This window comes from Centroberyx affinis, unplaced genomic scaffold, assembly GCF_046629955.1.
Source record: "Centroberyx affinis isolate AG114_WGS23_722 - 3 ecotype Tasmania unplaced genomic scaffold, CSIRO-AGI_Caff_v1 ptg005644l_1, whole genome shotgun sequence".
Lineage (NCBI taxonomy): Eukaryota > Metazoa > Chordata > Actinopteri > Beryciformes > Berycidae > Centroberyx > Centroberyx affinis.
In genome coordinates this window covers 21,344-39,221 of record NW_027282841.1, presented here as the reverse complement: position 1 = coordinate 39,221, position 17,878 = coordinate 21,344, and the positions used below count along the sequence as shown (strand labels likewise).

At 39.0% G+C, this 17,878-nt stretch overlaps 2 protein-coding genes across 2 annotated transcripts; one reads left to right on the top strand and one right to left on the bottom strand.

Annotated features, from left to right (window-relative positions):
* The first annotated feature begins 1,538 nt into the window (after window positions 1-1,538).
* Window positions 1,539-5,067, top strand: LOC139667585 (uncharacterized). Its single transcript, XM_071547072.1, has 5 exons — window positions 1,539-1,705; window positions 3,145-3,993; window positions 4,125-4,181; window positions 4,357-4,435; window positions 4,557-5,067. The coding sequence occupies exons 1-5, from the start codon at window positions 1,639-1,641 to the stop codon at window positions 4,729-4,731; spliced, it is 1,227 nt and encodes a 408-aa protein (XP_071403173.1). The 5' UTR covers window positions 1,539-1,638; the 3' UTR covers window positions 4,732-5,067.
* A 3,277-nt stretch (window positions 5,068-8,344) lies between these two features.
* On the bottom strand, window positions 8,345-15,990 carry LOC139667580 (excitatory amino acid transporter 2-like). The gene is made up of 10 exons (XM_071547067.1): window positions 15,858-15,990; window positions 14,865-15,017; window positions 13,366-13,616; window positions 13,164-13,272; window positions 12,569-12,695; window positions 12,155-12,388; window positions 11,293-11,487; window positions 10,580-10,714; window positions 9,578-9,791; window positions 8,345-8,416 (listed from the first exon to the last, which is right to left on the bottom strand). Exons 1-10 carry the CDS (start codon window positions 15,988-15,990, stop codon window positions 8,345-8,347), a joined length of 1,623 nt encoding a protein of 540 aa, XP_071403168.1.
* Between the last annotated feature and the right edge of the window lie 1,888 nt (window positions 15,991-17,878).

The following is a 17,878-nucleotide window of genomic DNA, read 5'->3' as shown; positions in this document are numbered from 1 at the left end:
ACTTCCGTCAGATTCCAGTGTGTCATAACAACCATCATATACAAATCATATACAAAGATGAAATCTTTCTGGTGATGTGCAGAAATTCTGATTTCTAAAATATTTAAATAGACCAAACAATTAAGATAATTGTTTTGTGCGAGCCTATGGCTACTGTTGTGACGTGGGAAAATATAAAGATAAGAAAGTATTGATGGGCGTGTTGTTTTTGCGTTTCTCTGGAACCACACATTATTATGCCGTTGGTATAAGATTGAATCTAACCAAAACCTTGGACTCATTCCAAATTTATTTTCACAACTGCAAGTCAACAGATTTTACACTGCCTTGCATATTGTTTGGCACTAAGAGTTGCATACACAACCACTGACTGCTATCCTTCTAATATCTCAAATTTTACCTTCCCATTGTCTTAAAAGGAAAGTCAGGAAATGATGAGAGCCTTCCCAATCTCTTTAATAACCAATAAACAGATGGAGAATAGGAGGGCTTGCTATGTCTTGCTAAAATATGCGATTGTGTGTCTTGTGCTTTGTTCTGCTTCCTTGTGTTTGTCTTACATCATTCTGTTCTATGATTGATTGTTGATCAGTTAGATCTAGTTCGGCTCATTCTCTAAAATCCTTTGAGACAGGCTTGTGATAAATGGCTGTATAAATAAATGAACTTGACCTTGAATTAGGTGTAGGGAGTAGTTTCACTACATGTAGCCTAATTAACGTCATGCTCTGGTTTAAACTGTAACTGTAGCTAAACAATTCTTTCTTATTACTTATTACTTTTATTGTCATGTTGAGGCAACTGCCAACTGGCTATAAACAAACAAGTCAGATGTTACAAAGAGCCTTTTATATATTTGCACACCAAACCAAAATCACTCACACCAACACCTCCCTAATACATAATATACTGTGTATTTATACTATATATACAGTGTAACAACACTGTTTTAATGAAGACATTTGAATAGAGTGTTACACCATAGCACATTATGTATTCAACAAGTATCTACACAGTACTTTTCCATAGGTTAATACACAGGTTAATATACTTGAATAACACCATTGTAAAGTGTTACCATATATGTTTTTTTGTTAACATGCTAATCAGTGTTTTAGTTTTTCAGTCTTGTATTGCATGCATTGCAGATGCCATTTAATAATTCCAGAGTAGTTAGATCTCATTTTCCTAAGTAACTTAAGTTCACAAAAGTATATTTCTCTAGCTATGTTGAAGTTCATCTTCGTCCAGTGTGAAGTAACAATGTGCAAAACATAGTAGCTTCCCCAACAACACTGCCAATAAAGAGAAAAAAACCCCACATTTCACATTGCGTGACTTCTCGCTATCATTTATGGTGAATTTGTGCGTAGGCTGTGACTGGGAAAAAAGAGAAAGGGTTGTGAAAGTGTGTGAGGGAATCAGTGAGGAAGAGGGTGTGTTCACAGGTGTGCCAGCCCTCCTGCATGTGTCGCCAACCATTGTTGTACTGATGTGACTCCTACTCTGGTGCTGTGTATAAAAAGTGAAGCAAAAGTTTCACCTGCCTCAAATCATCAGTTCAGCGCTCCAAATACTTCCGCCTTGCAAACAGTAAACTTCACTTCATCGCTCAAATCACTGATATCTGGTCTCAGGATGAGGAATCTTCTTCTTGGGGTTACTTTTGGACTTTTGACCCTTGTTCAGTCAATACCTTTTAATGGTAAGTGACAGTCCTCTCTCTCTTTCTCTCTCTCTCTGTTTCTCTGTTTCTCACATAGACACACTCTGTTTTTCGCCTTGGATGTTCATGTGATTCTAACGGCAAAGTGATTTTGTCTTTAAGGAGTAAACTGTAAACTTTGAATCCAAATCCAGACAGAAATGTGTGACACTTTTCGATGCTGCTGCAACATTATGTGTATTCCAATCTCTGCCATCATTCTCATCTAGGATACTGACCATCGGACAACATAATGAGAATAGCGTAGTGCTAGTAGATAATGTAATCCTTCCTTTTATTAAGGACATAGTCATGGGTTTTGCAGTCGGTACTAGTGTCAAATAAATTACCTACATAGACTTGTGGAATTCAAATAATTCCCATGCTGTCCTTTTGCTTACCTTGTGAGTCAGCAGTTCTCTCACCCTCACCTAAGATGCTCCTTATGTTTCAGGCCAAACTCGCGGCCCCAACTCTATCTCAAAGAATTCCAGAGTAGTATTTCGTTGTCGGTGCGCGGGTTTCATTGGCTCCCCTGACTACACACAGAGGTCTTTGTAAAATGTGCTGAGCTGCTCCAGGAGGTGCATTAATGCGTATATCCTGAATAAGGTGAAACCAAAGATCAGTGAAGGACTGTTACACAAGTCCGGGCAAACGGTAACTTCATAGCGATCGCCAATACTGAACATGACTGGACAGAAATGGTAAATGGAGATGTATGGTGTGATTCTGAAATGATTTTGATACTACGTAACTTTTCCCTCTAGAGTTTCTTGGGATTTTATTATGCAACACACCACAAAGGGATAATACAAATGGCTCTGTTAAGCATCAAGAGAATAAACAAATCAGTGTGTAAAAAAAATCCCATTTTACAGAAATATTATTACTGAAGTTGTGAAAATACTGGTCTTTGAACATGAAATAAGGCTTGAATTTGAATGACATTTAAAAAAAAAAAAAGAAAAAGCCATCTCCAACAATGAATTTCTGCATCAACTGGCTGATAAAGTTTGTTGCCTTATTTGTCTCTCACTTCCACTTTCAAGATCAAGCGCTTATGTGATGCCAAACCCTGACAATGGCTTCTTTCCAAGCACAACAGGGAAATTGAACAGTCATGGTTTACACTGTTTTATTGGGCGTGCCAAAGGCTTTGTGGTATGCTTTAATGAAAATGAATAATTTGATGAAACTGCCTCTCCTTTGTTAACTCACACACTGACGATTAGTCATCTAAGTTAATCATTACTCGCCCTGTCTCTCACCACACCTCATCAAAAGCCTCCGCAACAAGTTTAAACAAGAGTTTTGGGCGAAGCATGTAAGCCCTGTGTGGTAATTTTTCTAATACAAAAAAGCTCAGTAAATTTCCTTTTCCCTCATGTCAGGGCTAGTAGGTAAACACTTTGGTTTTTTCCTCCTCTTTGTTGTAGCTGTGAGCCAAACTCCTGCCACAGAGGAGTATGAGGTTCTTCGAGAGGCCATAACGGATGGGTTCATCGTGGACTCATTTTTCCCTTCAGTCACAACTGAATCACCCCAAAGAAACACGACAGTTCAACTATCACACACCCAGTACCCCTCTTCTGACTCCGAGGACGCTACCTCTCAAAGCCCTTCAGATGAATCAGACATGATGGAGGCCAGTGGAGCCATGGAGGGCAGCGAAGAGAACGGACTCTATCAAAGCCTGGCTCCAAGTCTTCCACCTACTACAAGCTCTACCTCCACTGTGTTGCTGAGGGATAGTGAAGACCCAAATGCAAATTCATTTTCCACCCAAAGCCCTCAGTCTGGCTCTATCTCGCCATCGGTGCCAAGTGTTGAAGAAGAAGAAGAAGAAGACCTTTTTATGGAAGAAACCACGGAAAGTGTAGCCCAGTCGAGCCTCACTCCAAGCCGTAGCCCCGTTTCAGAGTCTGGAGATGAAAGGATGCTAGATACCACCTTTAGTACTGCCTCCAGCTCCAGCTCAACCTTCAGCTCCAGTTCTACGTCTGGCATAATTTACGAAAGTGATACAGAAGAAGAACAGGCAGCAGCAGAACTTAGCACTACACCATCAACCTCCACCGCTGGTCTTTTCAGAAACAACGGCAAAAGAACGTACCGACTGGAACCGGAAGGTTCAGGCTCAGGCTCAGGTTCAGGCTTTGGAATACCCAGTGAATCAACAGTGGCGCCCCCTACTGCAGAGACGACACAAACCCCTGCTCCTCCACCAGTGGTGACTGAGGAGATCATCAAATCTAAGCAATCTGAACGTGAAGTCAAAAGTATTAGTAAGTAATCTAGACCTATCCTAATCTTTACTAATGCCGCTATTATATTATTGGGATAAATGTTCATTGATTGTCTATGAGAGATTTAGCTTTTAACTCACTGTTTTCTGGTCCTTCACATCATATTATAGTGCCACAAAATGGTATTGACCCTACTTCATCCAAGGCAACAGGACATGGTACACCAGGTGAGTCCAGATAAAAAAAGTCATTTAGTAATCCAACAAGGAATTTCTGCAGGACTGGCTCCAAGAGATTTTTTTTTAACTCTTTTTTAACCAGGGAATGACACACTGATACTTTTAACCCAAAAAGTGACTGTTGAAATTCTGCTTACTTACTTTATCTCTCCCATATCACCAGGCTGGATGATCATTACTGGATTTGTTGTTGGTCTGGCGGCAATGGTATTAGTCTGCGTTGCCATCGCTACTAGAGACAGGTGAGATTTCAACAGCAGAAAAAAATGCATATATTCTTAGCATTGAACCTCAGATCAGAGGAACAATATTTTTCGCCATATAACTGTATTTGAATAATAGAACTATATTCTTGCTGCTTAGGTGGAATGGACCAAGCCAAGCATCTCAGAGGAAGGAGGAGACCAAGGCAAACCAGCAGAGGGAGCTAGAGATGGAGACATTCCTGCAGAAAGACAAGCCCAGAGAAAATGGACAGGCAGCAGAGTACACAGTCATCCCCCTGGACGAGCTCCCAGAGAAAGACCCACTGCCTTGAGACTCCACAGCAGACAGACGCTTATTGGAGGCTTGAGACTCATCACAGAACCACAAGATTGTATTTTGAGCAGATGAATTTGATCAGAGGAACAAAACGGCCGCGGCTGTCGAACGACAGATTTCTGTGGACCTTCGAGGCTCTGGGCCCAGGCAGTGCAACAATACTGGCCTTTTCTAAAACTCTTGACACACCTGTACTTTGAAACTACAGGGGTAACTTTGTTGAGATATTTATTGTCATATTATCATGTAAACTATGGTTTTCACTGTAAAATACAAAGAATGTCAGGTAAGAGGCACGAATACCATTTATCTCAAATACATCTGAAAAGTCTTTGCAGTGTTTTATTTTCTGTCTTTACGTTATGTAAATATAGTGCAAATTAATCATTTGTAACTTAAACGTCTGTCGGTGGACACATGAGTACAGTTTTGTGTCCAGTCAGGTTAAAATATGTTTTTGAGTGTGTTTTTCATAATATTAACACAGACTCTGTTGATTGTAATTTATATTAAGCTGCACTGTAGTTTTCCCCATACACGATGTATGATCTTAACTTAGATCTTAAATAGCGTTCAGTCCACTAACTTGTTTTGCATGTAGTTTCTTGATAGTTTCTTGATGAACTTCACAGTACAACTATTTCAGTTGTTTGCCATGCAGTTTAGGAACATTAATATGCTGTATCATTGTTACTGTGTAGCATCCGAAATCTGGCCACCCTAATTTTGAGAAATAAACACAAAGGCAGCTCATCAATAAACATTTATTTCCATTTTCCATTAATATTTACACACAAGTATTAAAACGTTTACACACTTTCAGTCCATTTGTCTGACAAATATTTTTGTGCTTTCTCATAGTTTATTTAGTATGACCCCTTTCAATCCAGCATTCACCCAGTCAACATCAAAAATTAAGTGCAGCACTACTACAGTGAATTTCATGGGGGTGTCAGAAAATGTTGAATACATTCTTGGACCAACGTGTGTATTGAATCAAAAAGAGAGATAGAAAATATAAGTTTAGTTATCTAAATGTACATTTTGACATAAATATTTATAGAAAAATCTAATCCTTCACACCAGGCCAGTTGACTAAGAACATACTCTTATTTACAGCGAGGGCCTCGGGAGGAAAAAGACAAAGAAGACAAACTGACATAGTTGTAAATGAATAGATAATGGGTTTGGAATGATGACTCTTTTCCGTTCTGGAGAGAGACAGCTCCTGAGCCAATACTGGGTGGCTTGATTAGGTGAAGCTACAAATAGACATGCTGTAGCTGCCAACACCAATATTCTCATTCCCACAAGACCGTCTTAATTTAACTCTGACAGAACGTGCTCATTTGATTTTACAGTCATTAACAATATTCACTCATCATTAAACAGTTGAACAAGTGAAAAATATTGTTGTTGTTTTTTTCATATGCATCTTCTCTGTCAATCATTTGGAGCTCCCTACAGTAGTTTGGTAGCAAAGTTATAGTATAAACAGCATCTAACACTCTCAAAAACAGAAAAAAATATTATAAATAAATAATAAGTTCATAACCTAGTGAGATAACTAGTGGACCACTGCCCATAGGAGGACAGTCAACACTGCTCTATAATTTTAACTTTTGTTATATGGTGATTTTTTTTATAGAAACTTATAGCAAAAAAAATAATTCTGACAGATGACAAAAAATGTCAGATTCTATACACTTGAATTATACATTTGACCTAGATAGAATATATACACAAAGTGCAAGGAGGCACTTTAAACATGAAGATATAAGCTGGTGCAAAAAAAAAAGAGAAATAAATAGTCCAGTTTTCAGCTAAGTTTGAAACAGAGTATATACAGTAAAACTCAACATCCAATGACCTTGTTGTTATGGCATCAGATTTGTCTAAATCCAGGAGGAAGAGTTTAGTGTGCACATGCTAAACAGACATGCCAATAGCTGGTTGACCTTATACTTAATTACAAGCTTATTTTATTGTATTTATGTGCCATTTCAAAAATGCATCTAAACACTGCAAGAGCCAAGGAAAATGTTGTGAGGAAGGCTCAGCCGTCCTCACTGAAACTCTAGTAAAGCTGGCTGGTGGAGAGATTGACAGACCTTTATTTCTTCTAATCCAATATCAGTCCTAATGCTCTAATGAAATGGATAGAGTTACTTTTATCCAGAAAGAAATGTCTTAAATCATCACACTGACTGCACTTTGCAGTTGACATCTTCAAGGCAAGGTTGTCATTTAGCAAAGAAATAAACAGTTTGAAACAAAACAGAGCAATGCACTGGCCTGCTGAGAGTCTGAGAGACAACTGCTCTTTCTCTCCTTGTATCTTACATCTTTCTTTCTCTCTTTATCTCACCCCCCTCTCTCTCTCTCTCTCTCTCCCTATCTATCTCCCTCACTCTCCTGCACGCACGCACATGAACACAGACACACATAATATGCGTACACACGTTCCAGTACACAAGCATACTTCACACATAAAGAATAGATACAAAGATAAAAACAGAATACATTAACTGGTGATGCGTTGGTGCCCGCACGCACATGGGAGAAAACCCTACAAGTAATCTGTTTGCCCCTGCATGGCTCTCTGCAACATTTCCTGCACTGTTTGTGCTAGGGTTAGGGTTAGGCCGCCATTTATAAATATGTTGCCACATTTGGAGGCCACGCCCACCCCTCTTAAGGTCTAAGTCCTGAACTAAGCTCCACTGCTTAGGCTTGACCATGTGTGCGACATCAGGGTGTAATCTCTTAAGTCAAACAGCCAAAGATCATGCAGTCTTTTACCAACCTGCACTTCCATCGTACTGCCACAGGGAGCGCTGATTTGCTTAGTTTGTTTTCTGTTTTCATGAACCAAGTTTGCTTTATTTTGAAGCTGAATAGGTTGAGTGTTTGTGAAGATTTTATGAGAAGGCAGAATGTTTCAGAAATCATTGAAATACATGAAGCATATTGATAGTGACAACCATTCAATAATAAGTGAATACAAAAATCAGTGGTTAATGGAACAATTTGTGAAATTCTGACCTGTTGACTTATTATATTTATTCAAGGTTGATTTACTCCAATTTTCAACCCGTCTCTCACTTGGTCTTTGTATGGTATTTAATTGGCAAGACCATAATCCAAAGAACACACATTATGAATTATGCCTTTAAGCTACAAAGAAAAGCATTCATTACAAAACAAAAATGAGATGTTGCAAAACACAGAAGTATTTTCCTTTACATAACAGAAAGCTTGCAGCAGCACCAAGTAAGGCCCTGAGTGTTGTCAACTGAATGTTTTTCATTCATACAAAGTGCCTGAAATGCACCACTTGATTACAGTTTGTATCTAATCAGGGCAAGTGCAAGATCTAGTACAAGTTGGTGAGTCATCTGTAGTTTGCTCCAGTTGTTACCCTGCTGGGTAACTGGGAAGGAAAAAGACTGTCCGACCACAGTTTGGTATTGCAGAGCTAACAGTTGGCTCTGCTAACTTTGATTTTTTTTTTTTTTGTTTCTTTTTTGTTGTTTTGTTTAGTTTTGTCGGCAGAAAGAAAAAGCTGGTGGAACTCAGGGTAAGGCGCAGCAGCATCTGGGTTTGCTTTACTCGCGTTTCCATGGTTCCTCCTCAACAAGAGAGAACTCTGCAGTCTTGCCATTTTTGCCCATGGTGACCTGTAAGCAATTATCAAGGACATCTAACTATGGGGCCAAGGCACCGTCATATGCAAACTGTCAACGGTTGGGAGCAGAGAAACCATGCTTCATTACATTCAGGCCATTGAACTTGGGGCTGAATTTACTGTGTGAATCCCCATCGGTGGTTTCCAAATAGAAAAACATTTAAAATCTTTGAATATGATACATTGATACAGTGATGCTGTTTTCCATGTGATTGTATTGTAGTTTTGTCAGTGACAGTAGCATATCATTACAGGGATGTTTATAATTTTTCTGAGCTGGCCATGTATTTTATGGATTCTCTGCCCAACCGAATTACAATACTCATCAGTTCATCAAATTATCAGAATGCAACTTTAGTATCTGACAAAGTTGCATCATACAGGTAATGAAATATTTTTTAAAAAAATACTATGATTAAAATCAAATGAAATGCTCCAAAAAATAACAGCAATCACTTAATTGCTGTACTCTGATAAGAGAGCTGGCTATATGGGTAGCAAATAATAATTTGAAATAGGCATTTCATTAATGTATGTGTCACTTTGGATAAAACATTTTGAAATAGCAGTCTTTATGTGTACCACTGGCAACAAAAACACTTTTTAAAAAGTTAACAAAAAACTGAGAACTGTAATTTGGTCAGGCTGCCACAAATACATGTCCAATTAAGAAAAAAAACCCACACAAGTCCTTAGAAAATCAATTAAGACATTCCAAAGCAAAATACAAATCAAATATGATCTGATACAAGACAAAGCTCAGGAAAGATTGATGCTTAAAAATATATAAACACCTTAGGCAGTTCATAAGGATTTGGTGTGAGAAAAAGAGCTTTCTTAAGGATGTTTCCAAAAGAAAAAGTATATAAGAACATAAATGGAAAAAAATAATTTGAATGGTTTTGATGAACTATACACTGGTATCACAAAAACTGCTTTTTCATATGATTAACAGGTGACACCTTTTCACCTTTTCACATTGTTTTCAATTAAAATATTATATTGTCTATTCACAAATACACACGTATGACAGTTTACGAAACCACATAAAAAGAAAGACAAACACAGACAAGAAAAGAAAGACAAGCACAGACAAACAGCTGGGGAGGATTCTCTACATACAAGTCTCTATATCCGTTAACGTGAAATGTACCTTGCAGTCGTCTATCAAGATTGAGTTGTGGTGAGTTGAATATACGTTCTGGTTGGTGTTATTTTCAAAGTAGGATTGTGTCTTTGACATCTCAAATTCCTCGCCCCGGGTCTGCTGGGCATCGAAGGTGTCGAGCTCGTCTTTGGAAAGGTGGTAGACGATACCCGCTCCATAGGAGTCTCCAACCACATTGACTGAGGTCCGGAACCGATCCCTGCATATTTGGAGGGGAATGTGAGGAGAAAGATGGAGAAAAAATACTCATCAAAAGAAGGCGGAACAACACTGGAGAAAGGAGAACAATCAAGTGTTTTTTCAACAAATTGATTTCCCATTCGCTCTGTAATGAGATGTGGGTAAAAAGATGTAAATGACACATTGTCTCCCACCAATGATGAAGTCACCGTCTGGGCCAATCAGAAACAAATATGTCACCTCTGTTTTCAGCTGCAATTGTCATTCCCCCTTGGGGCAATCAGTGTAAATTTGAATGCTGGAATGTAGCAGTGAGATGCATCATTTCCCAAGGATTTGTCATAATCCAACAAGTAAACAGATGTTGTAGTGCCCTCCTTAAGCCAATCAGTGCATTTTTAAAAATGCCAGAATGGCGCAATGAGACACATCATTCCCTTAAGAATTGTAAAAGTCCAATCAGCGGCTAATCAGTGTAATTTTGAAAATGCCGAAATGGAGCAATGACATGCATCATCCCCCAAAGTTTTGTCAAAATCTGATTAGTGGTGTCCAAGACATTGTGTGTGAAGGACACATGTAAAGTCATGACTGACAGTTTTGATGCTACCTTGGCCGTTGCTTTAGCATTTCTGTGTTTACTCGTAAAACGCATCACTTGCTGTGAGCCAGAGGAGTTTTCCTGGGAAAGACCTACCAGACAGCAAGTGTGTGTAGGTGTTTGTCATACCCTCCGCATATAAAGTTTGGGTAGAGTCTGTGTACATCGGTTTTGATCACAGGTGTTTGTGTGGACGGGGTACTCACAGCAGCCAGTCGACAGCCACCAGCAGACTGATATCCTGGGTGGGAAGCCCCACCGCCGTCAGGATCAGGAGCATGGTGACCAGTCCGGCACTGGGGATACTGGCCGCTCCAACACTGGCCAGGGTGGCCGTCATACTGAAAATGAGACGAGGAAGTTCAAACATCAGCTGGAGGCAGTAAGCTTCCAACGTATCCCAGCCATTCTGCATCTCAACAATAATCAGCAACTATTTTTCTAATAAAAGTGGTATGAAAAAAAAGAAACATTTCACATGACTGAAATCAATCAAATCAAACTGAGTATATGAGTATAACTACGAAAATATACATTGATTGTTATATTCTATGGATTGAGAAATTATTGAAATTGTATTGTTGATATTTAAAAGCATGTCAATTGTTTTTTAAAATTGATGTGGAAGCATCTTAATTCACGCATGTACGATAGTATAACTATTGAAATAAATCTATTTATTTCAGTCATCTCTATTGTCCAAACAAGATCCACGAGGTTCAGATAAAGATTTTACTGTGTATACAGATTTCACCAATATTAACAGAATAATCAGATAAATAGAAATATAACAGGCTATTCAAGCCTCATTTACACTCAGACAGGCTTGACACCCCTGGTATGGGATGTTTGGTGGATTTATTGCCAAAAGTTTACCTTACAATGTATCGTCACAGCCTTTTCTAGCGTGGAGTCTCACCTTACAGTAACGATCTGGCCCCAGTCCAGCTCAATGCCGTTCATCTGTGCTATGAAGATGGCGGCCACGGCCTCGTAAAGCGCCGTGCCATCCATGTTGATGGTGGCACCCACTGGGAGTACAAAACGTGTCACTCTCTTGTCGATGCCCAAGTTGTCTTCCAAGCATCGGAATGTGACAGGCAAGGTGCCGGCACTGGGATGGAAAATGAGAACAGATGCTTTAGTATGGATTCATTAAAACTTTAGTAACTCTATAGCTGATTCAACAGTAAAATCTTGCAGACCTTAAGAGCTTCCATAACAATTTTAGAAAGACTGTCTGAAGAGAATTAATTTGACTGGATCACACTCAGTGATCCAGTTAGTCCAGCTTTGAAACTTAATTATACAATTCTACTATTCTTGCTAAAATAACCCTAACCCTGCTTCATTTATGCATTGTCAATTTATTAAAGGAGATATTTGAATGCCTTTGATGAGTAGAACTTCACTACAGGAAGAAAAGAAAAACTTTTATATTGTTTTGAATTCACTTCAAGGTTGAAAACAGTGGTGGGTCTGACTCAGGGGTTGTTTTGTTTGTTTTGTCTGATAATTAAAAAGTGTTTCTCATAGCTGAACTAGTGAAAAACTGAGCTCACCTTGAGAGGGGAAAGAGTGCATCTCATGTCATTAAAAAAAACATTAAGTAAGGAAAATGTGAAACAAAAAAAAACAAAAAAACCTAAACTAACATGGGGGCGAAGCGAGAAACCATTGCTCGTAAGACTAAATCATAGTTGCTATTTGTCTCTCCAGTATTCGAGTATAATAATCCTAGGAAAAGATGGACAAAACACTGAATATGGGAGAAAATCTACCTGGATGCTGTTCCAAGCGCTGTGACCCAAGCCTGGAAAATCCCCATGAAGAACGTGAAGGGATTCTGCTTGACTATGACAAAATATATTAACGGAAGAAAGATGCCTCCGTGGATGATGAGGCCCACTACCACCGTCACCATGTACAACCCCAGCTGTCTTGCAACCACCTCCAAGTCATTAATCGAGATGATCTTTCCACAGATGAGGCAGGCAATACCAATAGGGGAGTACCTGCAGATAGATACATGGTTATGTTTACTGTGGAACACGCATTTAGATGTTTAGATGCATCACTAGGTTAGTATTCTACATGGATATCATTTTCAGAGAGAATGAACAGCAAAAAAATGGGAAATTATTTGGCAAGTTTACTGAATGTGGAGCGATATTTTTTTGGCGGACTGCACTTACCACATAATTGCGCCAACCAGCCGCATAACAATCTCATTCAGGACATTGAAAAACTCCAACATCAGCTTGGCCTTCTCTCCCATTTTCCCCATAATAATTCCAAAAGCAACAAAAAATCCAATCAAACCTGTAAGTAAACAAAAAAAAAAACATCCAGTTTAAAATAAGCAACCAGGAAGAAAAAAGTTTCATCAGGGTGTCTTACAGTCTGATTCCTAGAATTACTGGCAATAGCCATTGCAATGAAAGAGTGTTTTTTCAAATGCTAGTACAACAAAGATTTACAGGCAAACAGCTGACACTTGTTGGAATATGGAATATGGAATATGTATATGGAAGTACAAAATGAAAGCCATATTTAAGGTATAATACATTCTTCTGCAGGTGCTGGTAATACGAGGAAAGCCAACTGACAGATTGAAAATATTTTCACTATAAGGCAGAAACCACTTTGCAGGTAATGGTGGCAAAATGAGTAATTTTTGATCCATTGGTTTTTATATGACATTGAAAGGGAAAAGAACATTTTTTTTCCCCAAAGACTGCCATTTCTTTTCAACTGTACACTATGAATACTCTCAAACTTTTCACCAACCAAGGACATTCATTCCGCCTTTGAACTGAAGCGACCTCTTGACTGTGAACTGCGGAGGTGCTTTAGTCCTGTTAGTGGGCACCGGTACTTTGGTGATTACTGTCTGGATCTGGAAGAGAGGTGAGAGGGAAAAAAACAGAGTTAGTAATGGGCGAATCAGAGCGCACGTGATGGTCGGAAACGTTTTGTACAAGACTCGTACCTGTTGGAAGCAGGCCTGCACCAAGTTCTCTGGGAAGAGATTGCGGATGAGATCGAAGAAAGCGTCCACACTGGAGACGTCATCGTTCTTCTTCCCCTGTCCCAGATTCGCCCTCAGCTTGGGATTCCCTGGATGGATGAGCAGCACCAGCACCACTCCCAGGACGGCAGCGATCACCGTCGTCGACATGTAGTACACCATGGCCCTGGTGCCCAGGCGACCGCTGGATTTAGCATCCAAACCAGCTAGTCCTGTTGGCATGGGAAGTTTTGTAGTTGAATCAAGCCAGAGGTGTCAAAAATGAAAGATATATCCTGAGATATACTGTATATTGCACATACTGTACAATTAAAGGGGTGCTGAAATTCAAAATGTCCTCTATTTATATACATATACAGACAATGTTAAAATTTGATTTTGTTTGAGTTGATGAATTTAAAGTTATAGTATTTTCAAAGATCTATCCTTTTTTTTTTTACAGCCTGTTTCGGACTGATTTGGCTCTTAGATGAGCTAGTGTTGTCGGCCAATCAGGGTGCAGTATTGTGGCTCTTCTGCATGTGAGGACTTAGTCTTCAAATTTCTAAACTAACTAGACTACATTTATTCGCAAAATATCATTAAGAACATATTCTTATCTGGTGTCATTGTATATTTGAAAACAAAATCATGAAACCATAATATGGAACCTTTGGAACCTTTATATTGTTACATCAGGCTCAAAACCAAATAAAATATGGAAGAAATGGAATGGAGGGCACACAAGGGCAGAGGTAATTTATATATTTTTTCAGTCTCTTTGATATTAATGTAACATTTAACAGGTGAAAACTAGCTTAGCACCAGTTACATGCTTGCCAGCTGTTAGCATCTTCGCTAATAATGCGAAAGTGTAAGCGCTTTGTTATGGATACAGACAACACTTTTAATCTTTTAGCAACACCAATTATTGAGACAAAGGGTTGAGTAGAGAGATGTTGCAAGTCATTTTTGTTTATAGTCTTGGAGAAACATCATGACTACTGAATGACCAGATAGGTTGGGGCGTAGAGAACATATTTTTCTGGAAAAAAATAGCCTCAAGTGTGAATAAAAAATCTGTAGACCTGACAGAAGATTTGAAAATATATAAACCAGTGCAGGAACAGGGAGACACAGCAACAGCTTTTGGTCTAGTCTCACATTAAGCCTGAAATCAAATATGTGTTCTTTCAATTTGCCTGAAGAAAACATACACCCACCTCTCCCTTCCTCCTGATGCTGTGTTTCCAGCACAACCCGAACCCCCACACAGCACCAAATAACACCAAGCTCATTTGCGTGACAGATATCTTTAAATCAAGCACAGTACTGGCATCAGCTGCATCTGTTCTCCGGTATGTGTGCGGTGATAGTTTGTGACCTTCTTAGCAGAGCAAATTCTTCACACATTAGGAGCTCATGTTACATCTAGAGAAGGCGATGACCCAGTGCAGAATCCCTTTTTATACCTCACCCACCTGTGACCAGACTGGAGACAACGAGAGGCAGAATAAGCATCTTCAGCATCCTCATTAGGATCTCTCCTGGGAAGCCGATAATCATAATAACATCAGGAGGGAGAGGTGATATATGCCGCAGCAGCATTCCCGTGATGGAACCCAGGAACACACCTGACCCAGCAAGGGAAAAGATACCGCACCAGTTAATATCAAACACAAAGCCAGCAGACTCTCACAGCATGAGATACAAAACATGAACACTTTTATTATTTTAACAGTGTCTTAAAATAAAGAATAGATGTCAATGCCTGCGTGATGAATTAAAACTCACCACTCACTAATTACAGTCCCTCAAAAATAAAATCACAACCTATCAATGAAGTATCACAGAGTCACACTGTTACCTAGAGATGCATTCAATCTTTGAACAAATGGAAATGAATTATTAAAAGGCCCGACCATTTTTGCATCCCAAACACACTTACCCACAGAGTCTAATATGTAATTACAACAGAATCTGCTCTCACCCACATAGAAGGTTAGTTGGTGCAATAATAAAGAAATGTGACACATGTTTTCACTTTTATTTACTGCAGCTGATTAAAGTAATTACACTGATTTAGTGTAATTCAAGCTGTCAACACTCTCTTTATAAAGAACCTTGATCCAGACATTTTCCAATCCATTTATGTCCACACATGCCAACTACAGCTTAAAATTAACGTGTTGAAGACAGTGCCAGAACCAATGAAGATGCATCCTAATTTTAGCTATTTTTCTGGCCACTGATGAATTGCAAACAAAATAATACAGCATATCTTCATAGACACTGTAGTTACTGTAGGATTCAAATGGCATATCCTGAGAAAGAGTGTAGCCACAGAGACATATGATAGTATGAAACTACATTTTTCTTTCAATGCTGTGAAACTGTGAATCAACTGTTTTCAATATTCTATATGACATCTAGTGAAATTTTACGTGTCCAAAGTAGCGGGACCTACAACTTACCAAGGACGGTGAGAGTCAGAACCATGTTGTTCATGATTTTCTCACACAATCCCCCACATGCTTGACCCTCAGTGGGGTCATCTATGGGCTCCAAATGGCTTTCATGCATCCTGACCTCCACTTGCTTCTGCATTTTGTTGCCACTGAAAGAAGGAAGGAAGACAAGGGGGGATTCATTACTGACAAACAGTACTGACAAACTAGTTGTACTGGATGGATCAGATTTAGATTTCTCTCCAAAAGCCACTGTTTAGTCATCAAAACAATATGAAAGCCAGATGCAGCTGAGAGAAGAATTAAGAAATTCTGCTAGTTGACATTTGGAAAACAGCTCAAAGTTGAAGAAAACAAAACAAAATAAGAATATTGGAAAAATAGAGATGGGGATACACTAAGAGTCAGAATGTAGCTGACTGAGTTTTTGACAGAAGTATTTAGGTATTAAGCATTCAAACTCAATGTATATCAGTGAGAATCAACCTCTGACGTTTTTGTTTTTTAAAAGAGTAAGACATTTCTACCTTATTTGAAAGTATGCATTGGAGAGTTTGAAAGTATGCATTGGACAGTATCAGGAAAGAAGGGACAGAGGAAGAATAACATGCAACAAAGGTGATTATCCAGATTCAAACCCATAATGGCTTCAATAAATGATACACAACTTAGCCTGCTGAGCCATGAAGACATCCCAAAACTCTTTAAAGGATCATTTCACACAAAGCTACTGCATGACACTTGCCTTTTGCCATTATGATATGGCTTTGTCTACACTTACAAACTTTAAATACACACTGATGATTGAGAAGTCTGAATTTATTGTGGGAAACGCTATACAATATTGCATGCTAGACTAGTATTTTTTTTAATTTGTTCATCGTGTCATTAAACAATTAATGGAGGCACACGCACACGACTAATACGGCTTTTAAGATTCTGAGTGCGCTGCATTCTGCATTCATGAAACGTTGTAAAATGTTTGCAGATGGCCTTCCATAATTAGCAGACTGACATCCAGAAGTGATTAACAAAGAATCCACAAAGCAACTGTTTATATTCTGCATTGTCTATTCAAAAAGCATTATTCCAGTTTTACTTGCAAAACTTGAACCAATAGAATACCACGTCTTACTCATATTCTCCCCTCTGCTACTGCTGCTTTTGTTGGGAATCTAAGCAAAAAGCAAAAAGCATGAACCAGAAACTTGAGCGACTAAACCTGCATGCAGTATTGTATCTATTTATCTAGTATTTTTTTGTTTGAAGATTGTGGTCCGTGACTTGTGCTGATGTTGTGTGGTCAGAAACACTGAAGTGGTCTGAGGATTTCTCCAGTGATTGATACACTTGGTAATCTCGCTGCTTAGGGATTGCGGACCTTGATTTCAAGTGATCCCCTCATCCATCCTCCTCTCCATTCCTTCGTCTTACTGCATCATCACGTCACTGAAGCAACAAGTATCTCAGGTTTGTTGTGGTCTGGTTTAAAGCCTCTTTGACTTAAAGATCAGCTCTCCCCCGTGCAGCCTTTAAATCCCCCGCAGAGCACAGACGTGCACAGTTATGCAACAGTGAATGCCCCTGTCATTCGGACACTCCCGTGTCCTGAGCATTGCTGTCACTTTGTCCCAGATCAAGAGTCTGAGCTGACCTTTGTGACTTGACCACCTGGCAAATTATTTCTTACATCTATACATAAAATGAGAAGCACTAAATTGACTCGCCACAAAAATCATGGGTTGAGCTTTTGCAATGCTGCATTTATATTTCCAGAGGACAATTTTCTGTAGAAAGTTGAGAAAAAGTTGTAATTATAGATGGTGTTTGAAGACAGAGGAAACTGAATGAGCTTTCCTTTATGTCTTCAAAAACATATTGGATGATTTATTATTTAAATTCCCTTCAACATAAGACATGCAAGGGAGCAGTTAGAAGTTGGGAATCGAACAACTGCCAAGTCAATCAGGTCTGTCTGATACATTGTGCTCCAGCACTAATGAGACTTAAGCCTTTTAAAGAGGATA